At 39.6% G+C, this 14,921-nt stretch overlaps 1 protein-coding gene across 4 annotated transcripts in view; it reads right to left on the bottom strand.

Moving 5' to 3' along the window:
• Window positions 1–14,921, bottom strand: part of SUCO (SUN domain containing ossification factor) — a 93,527-nt gene that overhangs the window by 27,157 nt on the left and 51,449 nt on the right. For 3 of the 4 annotated variants that reach the window (XM_063426175.1, XM_063426177.1, XM_063426179.1), the window contains 2 exons: window positions 6,110–6,130; window positions 5,884–5,939 (listed from right to left, as the gene is read on the bottom strand). In XM_063426175.1, coding sequence (XP_063282245.1) covers window positions 5,884–5,939; window positions 6,110–6,130 — 77 coding nt within the window. The remainder of the gene's footprint in view (window positions 1–5,883; window positions 5,940–6,109; window positions 6,131–14,921) is intronic. The other variant, XM_063426176.1, reaches the window with a different exon arrangement.

Raw genomic sequence — 14,921 nt, 5'->3', positions numbered from 1 at the left:
GGCCATATCTTCAACATGCCAATAAAAAGAAAATGTTAAGACTGACAAAGAAAACAGACTCTGGACAGAGAAAAAATGGGGGAAAATTGATCTTGGACAAATCTAAGTTTGATGTGTTTGAATCACAAAGAACATTCGTAAGACACAGACCGAATGAAAAGATGCTGGAGGCAACGTGATGGTCTGGATGTACACTGCTGGTGGCAAAGTGAGAGATTATTACAGGGTAAGAGGGACTTTGAAGAAATAATGCTGTAGCAACGCCATGACATGTCCTGTTGTAGAAGTAAATTGGCTCCAATTAAGCTCTATCCACAGGGTAACGACCCAAAGCATAAGTTCACACTATGCAAGAACGATTTAGGAAAAAAGCAGTTAGTTGCCATTTTGTCTTTAATCTAGTGGCCAGCACAGTTACCAGATCTCAAACCTCTTAAACTATTGTGGGAGCAGCTTGACCATATGGTACGTAAGAAGTACCCATCAAGTCAATCCAACTTGTGGGAGGTGCTTCAGGAAGCATGAGGTGAAATATCTTCAAATTACCTCACCAAATTGTAGACCTTTGACTTTCTAGATGCCAAAGCTGTAATTGCTGCACATGGAGGATTTATTGACAAAAGCAGGGGTTGAAGGACACTAATATTACATTAAAAATTGACCATCAATGTATATAGTATTTTAAAAATTGGTCATTAAAAGATCGTTCTAATTTATAACTAAACTGCATTTCAGTTTAAACAAAATACAATAATGAGAATACAACACAAAATTTAAAATATAGAATGTTTCAAATATAAAATGGCAGGAGTCAAACCATTTTTAAACTGTAATTTTTTTTATTCTGGGGTCCACTGGGTGCCGCTCCCAGCCACCACTGCAATTTCCTGAGAGCATTAAGTTCCTCAGTAGGAACTTCCATTAGGTCTCCAGAGCTCCATTGGCTGAAACCAATCAGTGTGAAAACTGAATCAAGCAACGTGCTTAAAATTGGCGGTTTAAGATCGAACATATAAAGGTTGCAGACGCTCCAATGTAAACTATTTTAATGAAGGATAACCACCAAGAAGTGGAGAAAAAAAATAAAATGTAAAAGGCCACTGGAGGTGTATCCTGGGGTAGTGCTGCACAGTAGGCAGCACTGCCATTCAGAGTCTCCACGCACTGCATGGGGACGTTGAATTTTCCTTATGATTCAATGAATCTCTATGAGGAGGTGCTGATTGGCAAAAATGGCATCTGGCCCTGCCCCCTTGCTCATTTTATCCAAAAATGCTCATGGGGAAAGCATTGGATTGGCTAAAAATCTGCAATTCTGATGTCACCAAGGAGGCGGGGCCCAGTGCCGTGAGACCCGCGCAGCGCTGGAAATAAGGAGCGTTTTAATTGCATTTAAGGGGGCTAAGTGGGAGGGGGACAAGCCAGCTAAATGGTGGGTTTAGCACTATAGGGCTAGGAATACATGTTTGTGTTCCTGACCCTATAGTGTTTCTTTAACCCCTTAAGGACCGAGGACGGTTCAGGACCGTCATCGGCATTTTTGCATTGCCGACCGGTCCTGAACCGTGCTAACGGTCTTAGTTACTTACCCGATCGCCGTCGTTCCCCCGGCGGCGATCGGCGTTGGTCCCGGTGTGGGGAGACTGCCTGCAGCTCAGACAGTCTCCCCATGGCAGATTAGGCGACCACATGGTAACAATAGGTGTCCATGTGTCTGCCTGCAGGGGGACTGTCTGTGCTGACAGGCAGTCTCCCTGCTAGTCTAAAATCAAAGAAAAAAAAAACCCAAAGGTTAAAGTTAATAAATAAAAATAATATATATATATATATATACACACACATATATATATATATATATATATATATATATATATATATATATATATATATATATATATATACACAATATACGTCAATATATCATATATGTATATATATATATAATGTCATACTAAGTGTATTTTTATATTGATATGTACATATATTAATTTAAAAATACACGTGTATATAGATAATATATATAATAACTATATATATTGTATATATATATATTATAAAATACAAATAAGTAATTTAAATTAAATTAAAAAATGTAGAAATAATAATTAAAAAAATTATATATCTATATGAAATTTTATTCTAACTGTATTTTGATATTAATATATATTTATATCAAAATACACTTAGAATGAAATTGTATATATATCTATGTATATATAAATAAATAAAAAGAATACGAACTATACATATGTCCATATACAAAATTACATAAATAATTATATAAATATACTCGTAGACTTCAAATATATAAATATGCATATATATTGAAATTCTACGTGTATATTTATGTAATATTTTTACATAATTAATAATTTTATTGATTGCAATTTAAGGGACCGGCCTGCCAACCCAGGTCGAAAGTCCAGGGAATTTAATTTGTTAGCACTGTATTTTACCCTGTAACGTTCTACGACACCCTAAAACCTGTACATGGGGGGGTACTGTTTTACTCGGGAGACTTCGCTGAACACAAATATTAGTGATTCAAAACAGTAAATCATATCACAGCGATGATATTGTCAGTGAAAGTGACTTTTTTTTTTAATTTTTCACACACAAACAGCACTCTTACTGATGATATAATTGTTGTGATACATTTTCCAGTTTTGAAACACTAATATTTGTGTTCAGCAAAGTCTCCTGAGAATAACAGTACCCCCCATGTACAGGTTTTATAGCGTTTTTGAAAGTTACAGGGTCAAATATTTTTACATTGAAAATGGCCAGGTTGGTTACGTTGCCTTTGAAAGCGTATGGTAGCCGAGGAATGAGAATTACCCCCATGATGGCATACCATTTGCAAAAGAAGACAACCCAATGTATTGCAAATGGTGTATGTCCAGTCTTTTTTAGTAACCACTTAGTCACAAACACTGGCCAAAATTAGCGTTCAATTTAATTTTTTACACACAAACAAATATGAACGCTAACTTTGGCAAGTGTTTGCGACTAAGTGGCTACTAAAAAAGTCTGGACATACCCCATATTGAATACCTTGGGTTGTCTACTTTAAAAAAAATATGTACATGTGGGGTGGTATTCAGAGATTTATGACAGATAATAGTGTTACAATGTCACTATTGATACATTTTAAAAATGTATGTTTTGAAACCGCAATATCCTACTTGTACTCATAGCCCTATAACATGCAAAAAAATAGCAAAAAGCATGTAAACACTGGGTATTTTTAAACTCAGGACAACATTTTGAATCCATTTAGCAGTTTTTTTTCATTCACTTTTGTAGATGAGTAAAAGATTTTTCACATAAAAGTCAAAAAACGTATGTTTTAAAATTTTTCATCATATTTTTTCATTTTTTTAAAATTAAATTACATGAGATTATATAAATAATGGTATGTAAAGAAAGCCCATTTTGTCCTGAAAAAAACAATATATAATTTGTATGGGAACAGTAAATGAGAGAGTGGCGAATTACAGCTAAACACAAACACCACAAAAGTGTAAAAAGATGCCTGGTCGCAAATGTACAACATCGCAAAAACAGTCCAGTCCTTAAGGGGTTAAGTAGGGCCTTTCCTACCTCTTCTGTTTATCTGAACTCTATATACACAAATAAAGCCCATTTTTCAAGACATTATCTGTACAGGTTGGACAACTAAACACAACCTTCTGGGGTGAATAGACTGATTTTATAAAGTGAATAAAACAAGCTCGCAAACTCGAACAAGGTTATTTATGAACATGAGAATTGCAAGGAATTCAAAGTGAATTAAAGGAGATTTTCATAATTTAGGCAAAAGAGATACAATAAATCTCCAAGTCCAAAATTATTTCAGTTCAACTGCTCTAACCTTAAACTTGAAATATACTTTGAATTCCTACCAAATCTCACGTTAGTAAATAATCCTGAAAGACTTAAAACATATTTAACAAAACACGAGTGTAGGATGAACAGAATAAACAATAGAACAGTTTATCTTTCATTTTTCTAATAAGCAGGCTGTTTTTAAAGTAATATATAAGCGTGACTCGAAGCCACACAACCATTACAGCCCCTTTAGCGGTTATTATGCCAGGAGTACCCCGAACCAGTTTCCCAGTAACATGGAAAACCATTTTGAAATGGCTTGCCCTCCCCTCCTGGTTTTGATAACATCCAGAGTTGCAAAGGCCGGATGCCAATCAGCTGACTGCTCAACAATTAAATACAACTTCATGCATAAAAAAATATGCACAGAATTGACATAAGCCAGCAAGGAACTCTTGTTCTGGGCTGGCTAATAACACACCAATAACACTGCAGATAAGGAGCTACACCTCCGGCAGCAGAGGGTCTGAGCAGCATTTCATAGCAAAATGATAACACATTTTTTACTGTGCCTTAAAGGAACACTATAGGGTCAGGAACACAAACATGTATCCCCCCCCCCCCCCCCCCCTTAGCTAAAAGGAATTAACTCACCTGGTTTCCAGTGCCGTGCAGGTCCGCCGGCAGTAACCCCGCCCCCTTGGTGACATCAAAATTGGCGATTTTTAGCCAATCCTTTTAAAAAGATTGACTAAAATTGGCAAGCTGGTGGGCCAAACGCCGTTTTGGCCAATCAGCACTTCCTCATAGAGATGCATTGAATCAATGCATCTCTATGAGGCAAATTCAGCGTCCCCATGCAGAGCGTTGCTATACGACAGTGCTGCCTACTGTGCAGCACTGAGCCAGGAAGCACCTTCAGTGGCCATCTGAGGGGTGGCCACTTGGAAGTGTCCCTAGGGGAAATGTAAACACGGCCTTTTCATGAAAATGCCTGCATATAATGATTATACTCACCAGAACAACTACATTAAGCGGTAGTTGTTCTGGTGACTATAGTGTCCCTTTAAACTGAATCTGTCATTTACAAACATCATAGAATAATGTACAGGATCTGTAAGATCCAAATAGCCAAGAGTAAACCAAGGGTTCCAAGCTGTCTTGTAATAGTCATCTCCCTGGGATCAGTGCCGATAGTGTGTACTCAAACTCTGTTAAATGTAAAGGCACGAAGCCAAATCTATAGATGTACTTTCATTACTGCTTCACTTAATATACAAATGTAAGTCAAAAAGGCAGAAGAAGTTAGTAAAATTAGAAGGGGAAAAAAGCAGATATCAAAATACATGCTAGTAGGAGTCCCTGAAATATCTATTTAATAGGAAATAAGGAGCATATTTGTGTCTGTAATAGAAAATGTGCACAAAATCATTTGACAAAGGATATTTCCTATACGTATGTAAACGCATTTTTACAGAGTAAATGAGCTGGAAAAGCCACCATAAATTGGTCATCCGTGAAACTAGTTTTGAGCTCATGCTCCATTTAAAAGTTTTTATTTATATAATGCTTTATTTTCAGACAGTTTACAAAGAATGACAGGTGAGATGCAAGTATAAACATAACATTTTTGATTCTACGCTTCACAGCCTGCCTATAACTAAATGAGTAAATACTTTGTTATAACTGCAAATTTATACATTGGCCCTCAATTTAAAACGAATCAAGAATGCCACATCATGTCTGAGAGATCATCTTTAATGATGTTGAGATGTGTGCCCAAAATTCCTGAAACGCTAGGCAGTGTGCCATAGGGGGACCATCAGAAATTATAATAAGAAATGGGGGTGAATGCTCTAAAATTGTAGCAATCACCATGAAAACAAATGCCACAGATTTATTGGTTTTTATGAGCCATCATACCAAGGACCCCAAGTGTTTTTTCCAGGAATTGTAATCCAAACAGATGAAGGATAATGATTTGTCACCTTAAACCCAATACACAGTTGTAACAGAAATGGTTTATGATCATAGAGAGGACTTCCTTATTACCTTATGAGGCTCAACGGGCAGAAGTGTTCCGATCCAAAATGTGAAATAAGCTCCACCTGAGGAAGAGAAGACAGGCTGAAACAGAAAGCTTGCATGCAGCTTTGAAGTGATTTTCAATTAATTGCACCTACAAGCCAGTACAGATTTGCCCATATACTAGATCTCACAACTTTTCTTGCCATGCATTAATCAGCTGCACATGAAACATTCAGAGAGGTTTGCTAACCTTTATGTACTTGATGAACATCTGAAGCAAAAAAAGGAACAAGGAAAGAAAAAAAAAAAGAAAGTGTCAGTACAGAAATAAGAAACATGCGACAAGCCATATCATCTAAAGAATCAGCATTTAAAAGGGCTCATTAGGAGTAAAAGCAAGAATGATCAAACTCCTACAATGCTTTGCTATGCTCAAGGCCAGAAAAACATCATGGGAAGCTTTACAATCATCTTGATTTTATTTGCCTGTTTTTTTTCTTAAAGTATATAAAGTAGCATTTTACTCTTATTTCCACATGTTTTTAAAAGTATTTTGCCAACAGTAACTCAGCCAGCTGAATCAGGATTTATTATTGCATTGGTTTAGTAACATCAGGAAGGGGAAGCATTACTGAAGTAGAACTCAAGTGCAAAACATACATTGTGCAGCTTACGGACCTCTAAAAAGGGTTTAATTCAGGTTAGCCATTGTCAATATCAAAACCTCATAACATTATTATTATTATTATTATTATTATTGCAATTTATATAGCGCCAACAGATTCCGTAGCGCTTTACAATATTATGAGAGGGGATTCAACTATAAATAGGACAATTACAGATAAACTTACAGGAACAATAGGTTGAAGAGGACCCTGCTCGATCGAGCTTACATTCTATAGGAGGTGGGGTGTAAAACACATTAGGACAGGAATTTGCAATCAAATAAGGTGGACTGCCCTTTAGGAGAGGGCAAGAGAGACAGGTATGTGAGGTAAGGGTTAGTCTTGGAGGCCATAATCTTTCCTAAAGAGATGGGTTTTAAGGCACTTCTTAAAAGATGCAAGACTAGGGGAGAGTCTGATGGCGGTAGGTAGGCTATTCCATAGGAAGGGAGCCGCCCGCGCGAAGTCCTGCAAGCGCGAGTTGGCCGTACGAGTGCGGACAACGGACAGGAGGTGGTCACGGGCAGAGCGGAGACACAGAGAAGGGACATACCTATGGATCTGTGAGGAGATATAAAAGGGGCTAGAGTTGTTCAGTGCTTTATAGGTGTGAGTTAGTACCTTGAATTGACTCCTATAGCATACAGGAAGCCAATGTAAGGACTGGCAGAGGGGTGAGGTGTGAGAGAAACGACTAGAGAGGAAAATCAGTCTAGCAGCAGCGTTCATTACGGACTGTAGGGGTGCAGTACGGCTTTTGGGAAGACCAAATCAGGAGAGGGTTACAGTAATCCATGCAGGAAATTACTAGAGCATGGACAAGCTCCTTGGTAGTATCTGGTGCAAGAAAGGGGCGGATGCGGGCTATGTTTTTAAGATGGAATCTACAGGATTTCGCAACATGCTGGATGTGAGGCTCAAAGGTGAGACCGAAGTCAAGTATGACGCCAAGACAGCGTGCTTGCAAGGATGGACTGATGTTGGTACCACAAACTTGAAGGGAGAGCGAATGAGGAGGATCAGTATTAGGAGGAGGAAAGACAAGGAGCTCAGTTTTTGAGAGATTGAGTTTCAGAAAGCGGGAGGACATCCAGTCAGAGATGGAAGAAAGGAAAGCAGTGACACGTTGCAGGACGGCAGGGGAGAGGTCCGGGGAGGAGAGATATAGCTGGGTGTCATCAGCGTACAGGTGGTAGTGGAATCCAAAAGAGGTAATAAGTTTGCCAAGAGAGGCAGTATAAAGAGAAAATAGAAGGGGACCAAGGACGGAGCCTTGGGGGACTCCAACCAAGACAGGGCGAGGGGGGGAGGTATCATTAGAAAAGGAGACACTGAATGACCGTTGGGAGAGATAAGAGGAAAACCACGAGAGGACAGAGTCACAGAGACCAAGCAATTGAAGAGTTTGAAGAAGGAGAGAATGATCAACGGTGTCAAAGGCCGCTGAGAGGTCAAGAAGAATTAGTATGGAGTAGTGGCCTTTGGATTTAGCTGCGATTAGATCGTTAGTGACTTTGATAAGGGCAGTCTCTGTAGAGTGGAGAGGGCGGAAGCCAGATTGAAGGGGGTCAAGGAGAGAGTTGGAATTGAGGAAATGAGACACACGGGTAAAGACAAGTCTTTCCAGAAGCTTTGAGGAAAAAGGGAGCAGGGATATGGGACGGTAGTTAGAGAGGGTGGATGGGTCGAGGGATGTTTTTTTTAGTATAGGTACTACAGTGGCATGTTTAAGGTCAGCAGGGACGATGCCAGAAGAGAGCGAGCAGTTGAAGATGTGTGTTAGAGAAGGCACGAGACAAATGGAGAGAGATCTGATAAGGTGAGATGGGACAGGATCGAGCAGGCAAGTGGTGGGGCGAGAGGAGCAAAGAAGAGCATCCACCTTGGTCAGTAGCTGGGGAGAAGGTCTGAAGGGTAGGAAAGGCATGATCTATGTGTGATTGAGAAACAGAAAGGCAAGGAGGGGAGAATTCTTTCCTTAGCTGTTCAATATTGTCAGTGAAGTAACATGCAAAGTTATCAGAAGTAAGGTTAGTTTTGGAGGTGGCCACAGCAGGGCGGAGAAGAGAATTAAAGGTGTCAAAGAGACGCCTGGGGTTGCGGGAACATGAACTAATGAGAGAGGAAAAATAGGACTGTTTGGCAAGGGCAATGGCTGCACTGTATGAACACAATATGAATCTATAATGGAGAAAGTCTGATTGGGTACGAGACTTCCTCCAGGAGCGTTCAGCACAATGGGAGCATCTTTGCAGGTAGCGCGTTGATTTAGTATGCCATGGCTGGGGGCGGGTCCTCCTTGAGGTGCTTGTTTGGAGTGGCGCTGCAGTGTTCAAGGCAGATGTAAGAGTAGAGTTATATATGGAGATGGCCAGTGAAGGACAGGAGAGGGAAGGGATGGACAGCAGTTGTGAATCAATGTCAGCTGACAACTGTTGGAGATCAAGAGGATTGAGGTCCCTCCTGAGTTGAGGGGGGTTAGGCTGAGGTTGTTGGGTGAGGGGGTACGCAAGAGCAAATGATAAGAGGTGGTGATCAGAGAGTGGATATGGAGTGTTGCAGATATTAGTTACTGTACATGCATAAGTGACGATTAGGTCAAGGGTATTGCCAGCTACATGGGTGGGAAAATTTGCCCACTGCGATAGCCCGAGGGAGGAAGTCATTGAAAGTAGTTTAGTGGCTGCAGAGGTCAAAGGTGGGTTTATAGGAATATTGAAGTCCCCGAGAATTAGGGATGGAATATTAGAAGAGAGGAAATAGGGAGCCAGGCAGCAAAGTGGTCAAGGAAGATTAGAGGGGAACCAGGGGGACGGTAAATAACAGCAATGTTAGCAGAGAAGGGTTTGAAAAGACGAATTGAGTGTATTTCAAATGACGGGAAAGAGAGGGAAGGGGGGGTGGGAAGAGGTTTAAAAGAGCAGTGAGGGGAGAGGAGAAACCCAACACCACCACCTTTACATTCAGAGTTTCTTGGGTTGTGGGTAAGTTGAAGACCACCGAAGGACAAAGATGCAGGGGTGGCAGTGTCAGAGGGGGAGAGCCAGGTTTCTGTTAAGGCTAGTAAATCTATTGAACGAGAGATAAAGAAGTCATGGACAGCAGTGGATTTAGTTATATTGCAAACAGAGCGTGCGTTCCAGAGGGCAGTGTTGAAGGAGGATCTAGAGGAACATGAGATGGGTCTGAGATTAGTGTGGGTCCTTGGGTTAGAATGTGCCGTGTTTGTTGAGAGGGGACCGGGGTTTGGAGAGACATCACCAGCTGCTAGGAGCAGAAGGATATAAAGGAAGTGAAGGTGGGAGTAGGATTTGAAAGTTTTGTAGGAGGGTATGTATGTAGAGGATTTGGGAGGAGTTGGTGGAGATAGGCTGGAAAGGTATGTGTAGAGTGCATGGGATGAATAGAGAGGGGAGGGGAGTAAGGTGGAAGTAATGATTATTGTGTTGCCAGGTACAGGTGAGTGAAAGGATAGGGATATTTTAGTGATCAGAGAAGTTAGTGTTAAAGTGAAAAATAGAAGGGAGAACATTAGGGAAAATGTGTATTGATATAGATCATATATACAAACACACACAAATATTATTGAGTGTTTAAACCATTGTAAGGATGCAGTGTGTTAGATGATTTCAGGTGAGGAGAGGTTTAGTGACTTGATTGGTGTGTTAAGGAAACCAGCTGATGTGCACTATCTATAAGTAAGTTGTTGACCATGGGGTGGGATGGTGTGGGGAGGGTAGGGTAGGGTGGGCAATCTTCCAGAGATGATACCTCTGCTCAGAAGATTCTGCAGGACTTGGTTGCTTGGAAGTGCAGGGTGTTAATGCGGTTTTAAGGGGCCCAGTCTGAAATATAAGGTCTGAGGTTAGAAAGAAAAAAAAAAAAAAAAAAAAGAGAAATAAAACACACTATTATGGGTGGGGAGACATGGGGCTATTGAGGTAATTAATTAGAGATGAAAAACTAAAAGGAGAGAACATTTGGGATAAAAAGATAGGAAGGATCAGATAGGTGAAAGTCATAAACCATGAACATAAATTTACTAGATTATCAGTGAGAGTAGTAACACTAGCTAAACAAACAATTAACAACGAGTCTTAGAGAATGAACATAAAATGACATGATCATACCAGCTTTAACAGATAGGTTAACATATTATACCAGATGTCACCCAGTCAAATGATAAGTCTATACGTTTATTGTTTTTACTACAAATGCATACAACGTCCATATACATTAATTCTCACCCAAAATGGAGTGAAAGGGTTGTATGGTGTTATACATCATATTCACTCCACATTAATTTACTTAATGTGCAATTGCAAACTCTTTTTTTCTGAAATGTTCTATTCCCTTGTCAGTCCTCTACAAATAATAGTTTAGAGAGTGAACATATTTCAGAACCGCTTTCAAAGGCCAGTGCAAGCAAGAGAGCTCGGAAGGCGCCCAAAGGCGACCTCTCTGGCAAGAGTTCGAGGTAGAGGAAAATCCCCCGGAAGGATCCTTAAAGTCCCCCTCCAGCGACTTTATGAGGCGTGAGGAGTGGAAGAGTGGTTGAGGTTTGGCACTAAGCACACCCCGCCAATATTGCTGGCCATCCAAGGGCCCCATACCTTCTCGAATGTCTTCATAGTGCCCCTCACCTGGGCCGTCAGCTTATCCATGAGAGAAGTATCCTTGATATTTTTTTGGACTACTGCTTCAACTGAAAACAAACTTGTGTGAAAGCCCTTCTGGCAGCCAAATTTAATTTGTGTAAAAGTTTTTGATACAATTTTGTCCACTCATTTAAGGGTCTAGCCAACAGAATCAACCAAGGGTCTAACTGAACATCTCAACCAAGAGCAACCCTCAGCAAATCTGTCATTTGTATCCAATACCGTGGTACTCCTGGACATTCCCACCACATGTGGATATAAATCCCCTTCTGTCTGCACCCTCTCCAACACAAATCTGTGGGGATTTTATGCATTCTACATAAATTTAACAGGGGTGGTGTACCATCTAAACATTGTCTTCTATGACTGTTCCTGCAAAGTGACACATATGGATAAAGATGCATTTGCTTCCCGAATTTCCTGCCACTAACGTTTCACCTAAATCAGCTTCCCACTGGTCAACATATGTTAGCTCCCCTCATTCTGAAGTATTGGTGCTAAGGTGGGCATATAAAGCAGTAATCAAGCCTCTCGGAAACGGTTCTCTAATACACATTGTTTCGAAAAAAGTTAGTTTCTTTATAGCTGTCTTTTAACCTGAACATAACCCACGAGTTGTATATATCTGAAAAAATCTGATGGTTTTAGGGTAGTCCAAACAAATAATCAGATATCTAAGGGAACACCGCTTAGGATCTGTGCCTGCAGGGCTCAACCCTATACATTATGAATAAAAGGAAACAAAACAATTTGTAGTCACTCAAACCACAACAAATTGGGTGAGTGAAAGCTGGATAGTAGGCAAGTATCTTGTTTAAATAACATACGTTTAGCTCAAAAAAAAAAAAACGAACGCACACACGCGCGCGCGCACACACACACACACACCTCAAAACTAAAAACAAAATAGGAAAACAACTAGCCTTATAAGGCTTCCCCACCAACTCATAATGGGAGTATAGGGTCATCCAGTAAATTGCTTAAACTAATGGTAGCTTTATTAAACTGCTTGTTTTAGCCCAGGATTTGCCCCATCTGGATTTGTGCTCCTGATATTCAGATCTGTGCCCTAACATTGGTGCACATGGCTCGAATTGCCGTTATATATGGAGTGGGGATGCCGATATGTGCCAACAATTCAAACAAATATGACCATTTGACCCTGTCAAACGTCTTCTCGAAGTTGAGTGACTGGATCAGCGATGGCATTTCGTGTTAACCTGCCTCCATATGATATCCACATTACGTCTGGTGTTTTTAAATAATTGTCTGCCTGGAACGTATCCTACCTGATACGCATGGATCCCGCGCGGTAGCATGGGATTTAATCTATTTGCGAGAATCTTTGCTAGGAGTTTGAAGTCATGGTTTATAAGAGAAATAGGTCAAAAGTTGGCAGGTTCATAGTTATCATTGCCTGGTTTCGACAATAAGACTATATCCGCCAGGGACATGTCCCCCTTCCATAAAGTCGTTAAACCAGGACTCCAAATGGGGCGACAATTCCTCACAAAACATTTTATAATAGCTCCCATTGAAGCCATCGGGGCCAGTAGCTTTATTACCTTTTAGGGAAGAGATGGCTAAATCAATTTCTTCAGGAGAGATCCAGTTTCGCAGAGTAGCGGAATCTGTCCCCGACAACTTTGGGAGATCTAGCTGGCCTAGGAAATCCCTGATCGTATCAGCTTCCATCCGCACATTAACAGAGTCAGGGCTAGTGTGGTTATACAATTTCACATAATCCGGAAATACCCTAGCTAGATTAACTGAGTCGTGTGTTAGGCCCCGAAGAATCCTTGATTTTCGTGATGTGCTGTTTTCTTTTTTTTCAGCTAATAACGTGTCCATTTTATTTGATTTTTCAAAATATGTCCTCTGGGACCAGACTGTGGCTTGAACCGTTTCGTCGAGGAGTGCTTCATGAATTGACAACCGTAATTCACAGTTTAGTTAGCTGGGGAAGGGTCCGATTTATGTTTCTTTTCCGCGTTCAAAGATTCCAGTAGGGACAATAAAAGTTGGGATTTACATTTTTTCCTCAGTGTGGCCTCTACATGAAGCAGGGAACATATCTACCAGTGACGACTACATGTCTGAAACTCTGAATCGATAGTCATAGGAACTTCTTTCTAAATATCTTCTATTTGCATATATCATTGAAAGGGCAATCAATTACAAGTTGTTAATTAAAAACATTGCTACATGTGTAATGGTATAAAATGACAAAATTTTGCTTGATTATTAAAAAGGCAGCTGATGTTGAAAAAAATAAATAAAAAAGTCTAATAGAAGCAACTCCTGTGTTAAGATGTTAGGTTCTATTTAAAGGCTCTTCACCTGCCCATTTTCTGTATTTACAGAATCCAGGACAGGCTTCTTCTGTCACTCTAAGAATGTGCCTATACAAATAAACTTGTAAACGGAGACAGGCATGGCTGCACGCACTTATACAGGACTCTCAAAAGGGCAGAATATGGTCCAAATCAAGTAACTATCAGGTCTTCTTTAGTAAGACACACAATTATTTCTGATCAAGGAAAGATAAATTAATCCCAGTGAATGATTAAGTGACCAGAATAAGAACGGAGACCACTAAAAATATGACTTAACAGGGGGTCAATCTTAGTTATGGAGATACTTATTAAATTATGCGCTAGCATTTTAAAAATAGTGATTAAAAAGTCACAAGTCCACAATGGCATTTGTGAACACAATTACTAGATTTCTAACAAAACATTTATATATGCTATAGGCAGATTGTGTATGTATGTATGTATGTATGTATGTATGTATGTATACACACACACACACATATACATATACACACACACACACCTATATATAGTGCGAGAAGCACGTATTATTGTGTGTGTATGTATATGTATATAATATATATATATATATATATATATATACATACACACACACACACACACACACACTAATACGTGCTTCTCGCACAGATTATGGTGTCCTGTTCTTATATCACATTTTTTCTAATTACATGCAACAACTGCAAAAATCTCTAAAGCCATAAGTCCACATCGAATAGCACATGCTATACAAGCCCGTGACCCTGAGGGCTCCTTCACAGTAAGCTGTAAATGAGCTGGAGCCATGTGGCATACACAGTTTTATCAAGAGCTTCTTTATAAAATCTTGAATGAAGCCATTGGCATTCAGATAGCAGGTGTTTTGTGGCAGTTATTAGCTTGGACATGAGTTCCTTCTTTTCAGAAGAAAGTAACTGATGACTAAGCAGAGCATCAGCACAGACAGACTATTGGCAAATGTTTATGGATGTGCTCAGGACTCCCATCGAAAATACTGCAATTGAAATGTCAACCAACCCAGAGTCTGAGAAGCTAGTCTCTGGATGGCACATAACAGGACAATTTAAAACAAGTCAAAAAGGTAATTATTTTTTTTATGCATTATCTATATGATGCATTTAAAAAATGGAGTCAAATCCAGCCAAGAGATACACTGCTTAATCATTAAAAAAAATAAAAAATAAAAATCTAATATTTTAAAACATTTCTATTTATTTCTCCATTCAATGTTCTATAGTGAATGATAATTCTCAACATTTTAAAGTAAAGTGAACCTCAAAGATGTCTTGGGAATTAGGTACATAAAAACCGCAAAACCAGCCACATGGTACAAAAAAGTTAAAAAGCAGAACTGTATATGCAAATCATCTCCTACATGTGCCTGTTTTTAAACAGAAATTTAA

Source organism: Pelobates fuscus, chromosome 7, assembly GCF_036172605.1.
Source record: "Pelobates fuscus isolate aPelFus1 chromosome 7, aPelFus1.pri, whole genome shotgun sequence".
In the NCBI taxonomy this organism is placed as follows: domain Eukaryota; kingdom Metazoa; phylum Chordata; class Amphibia; order Anura; family Pelobatidae; genus Pelobates; species Pelobates fuscus.
The sequence above is the reverse complement of the archived record's forward strand: the minus strand, read 5'-3'. Positions and strand labels throughout refer to the sequence as shown.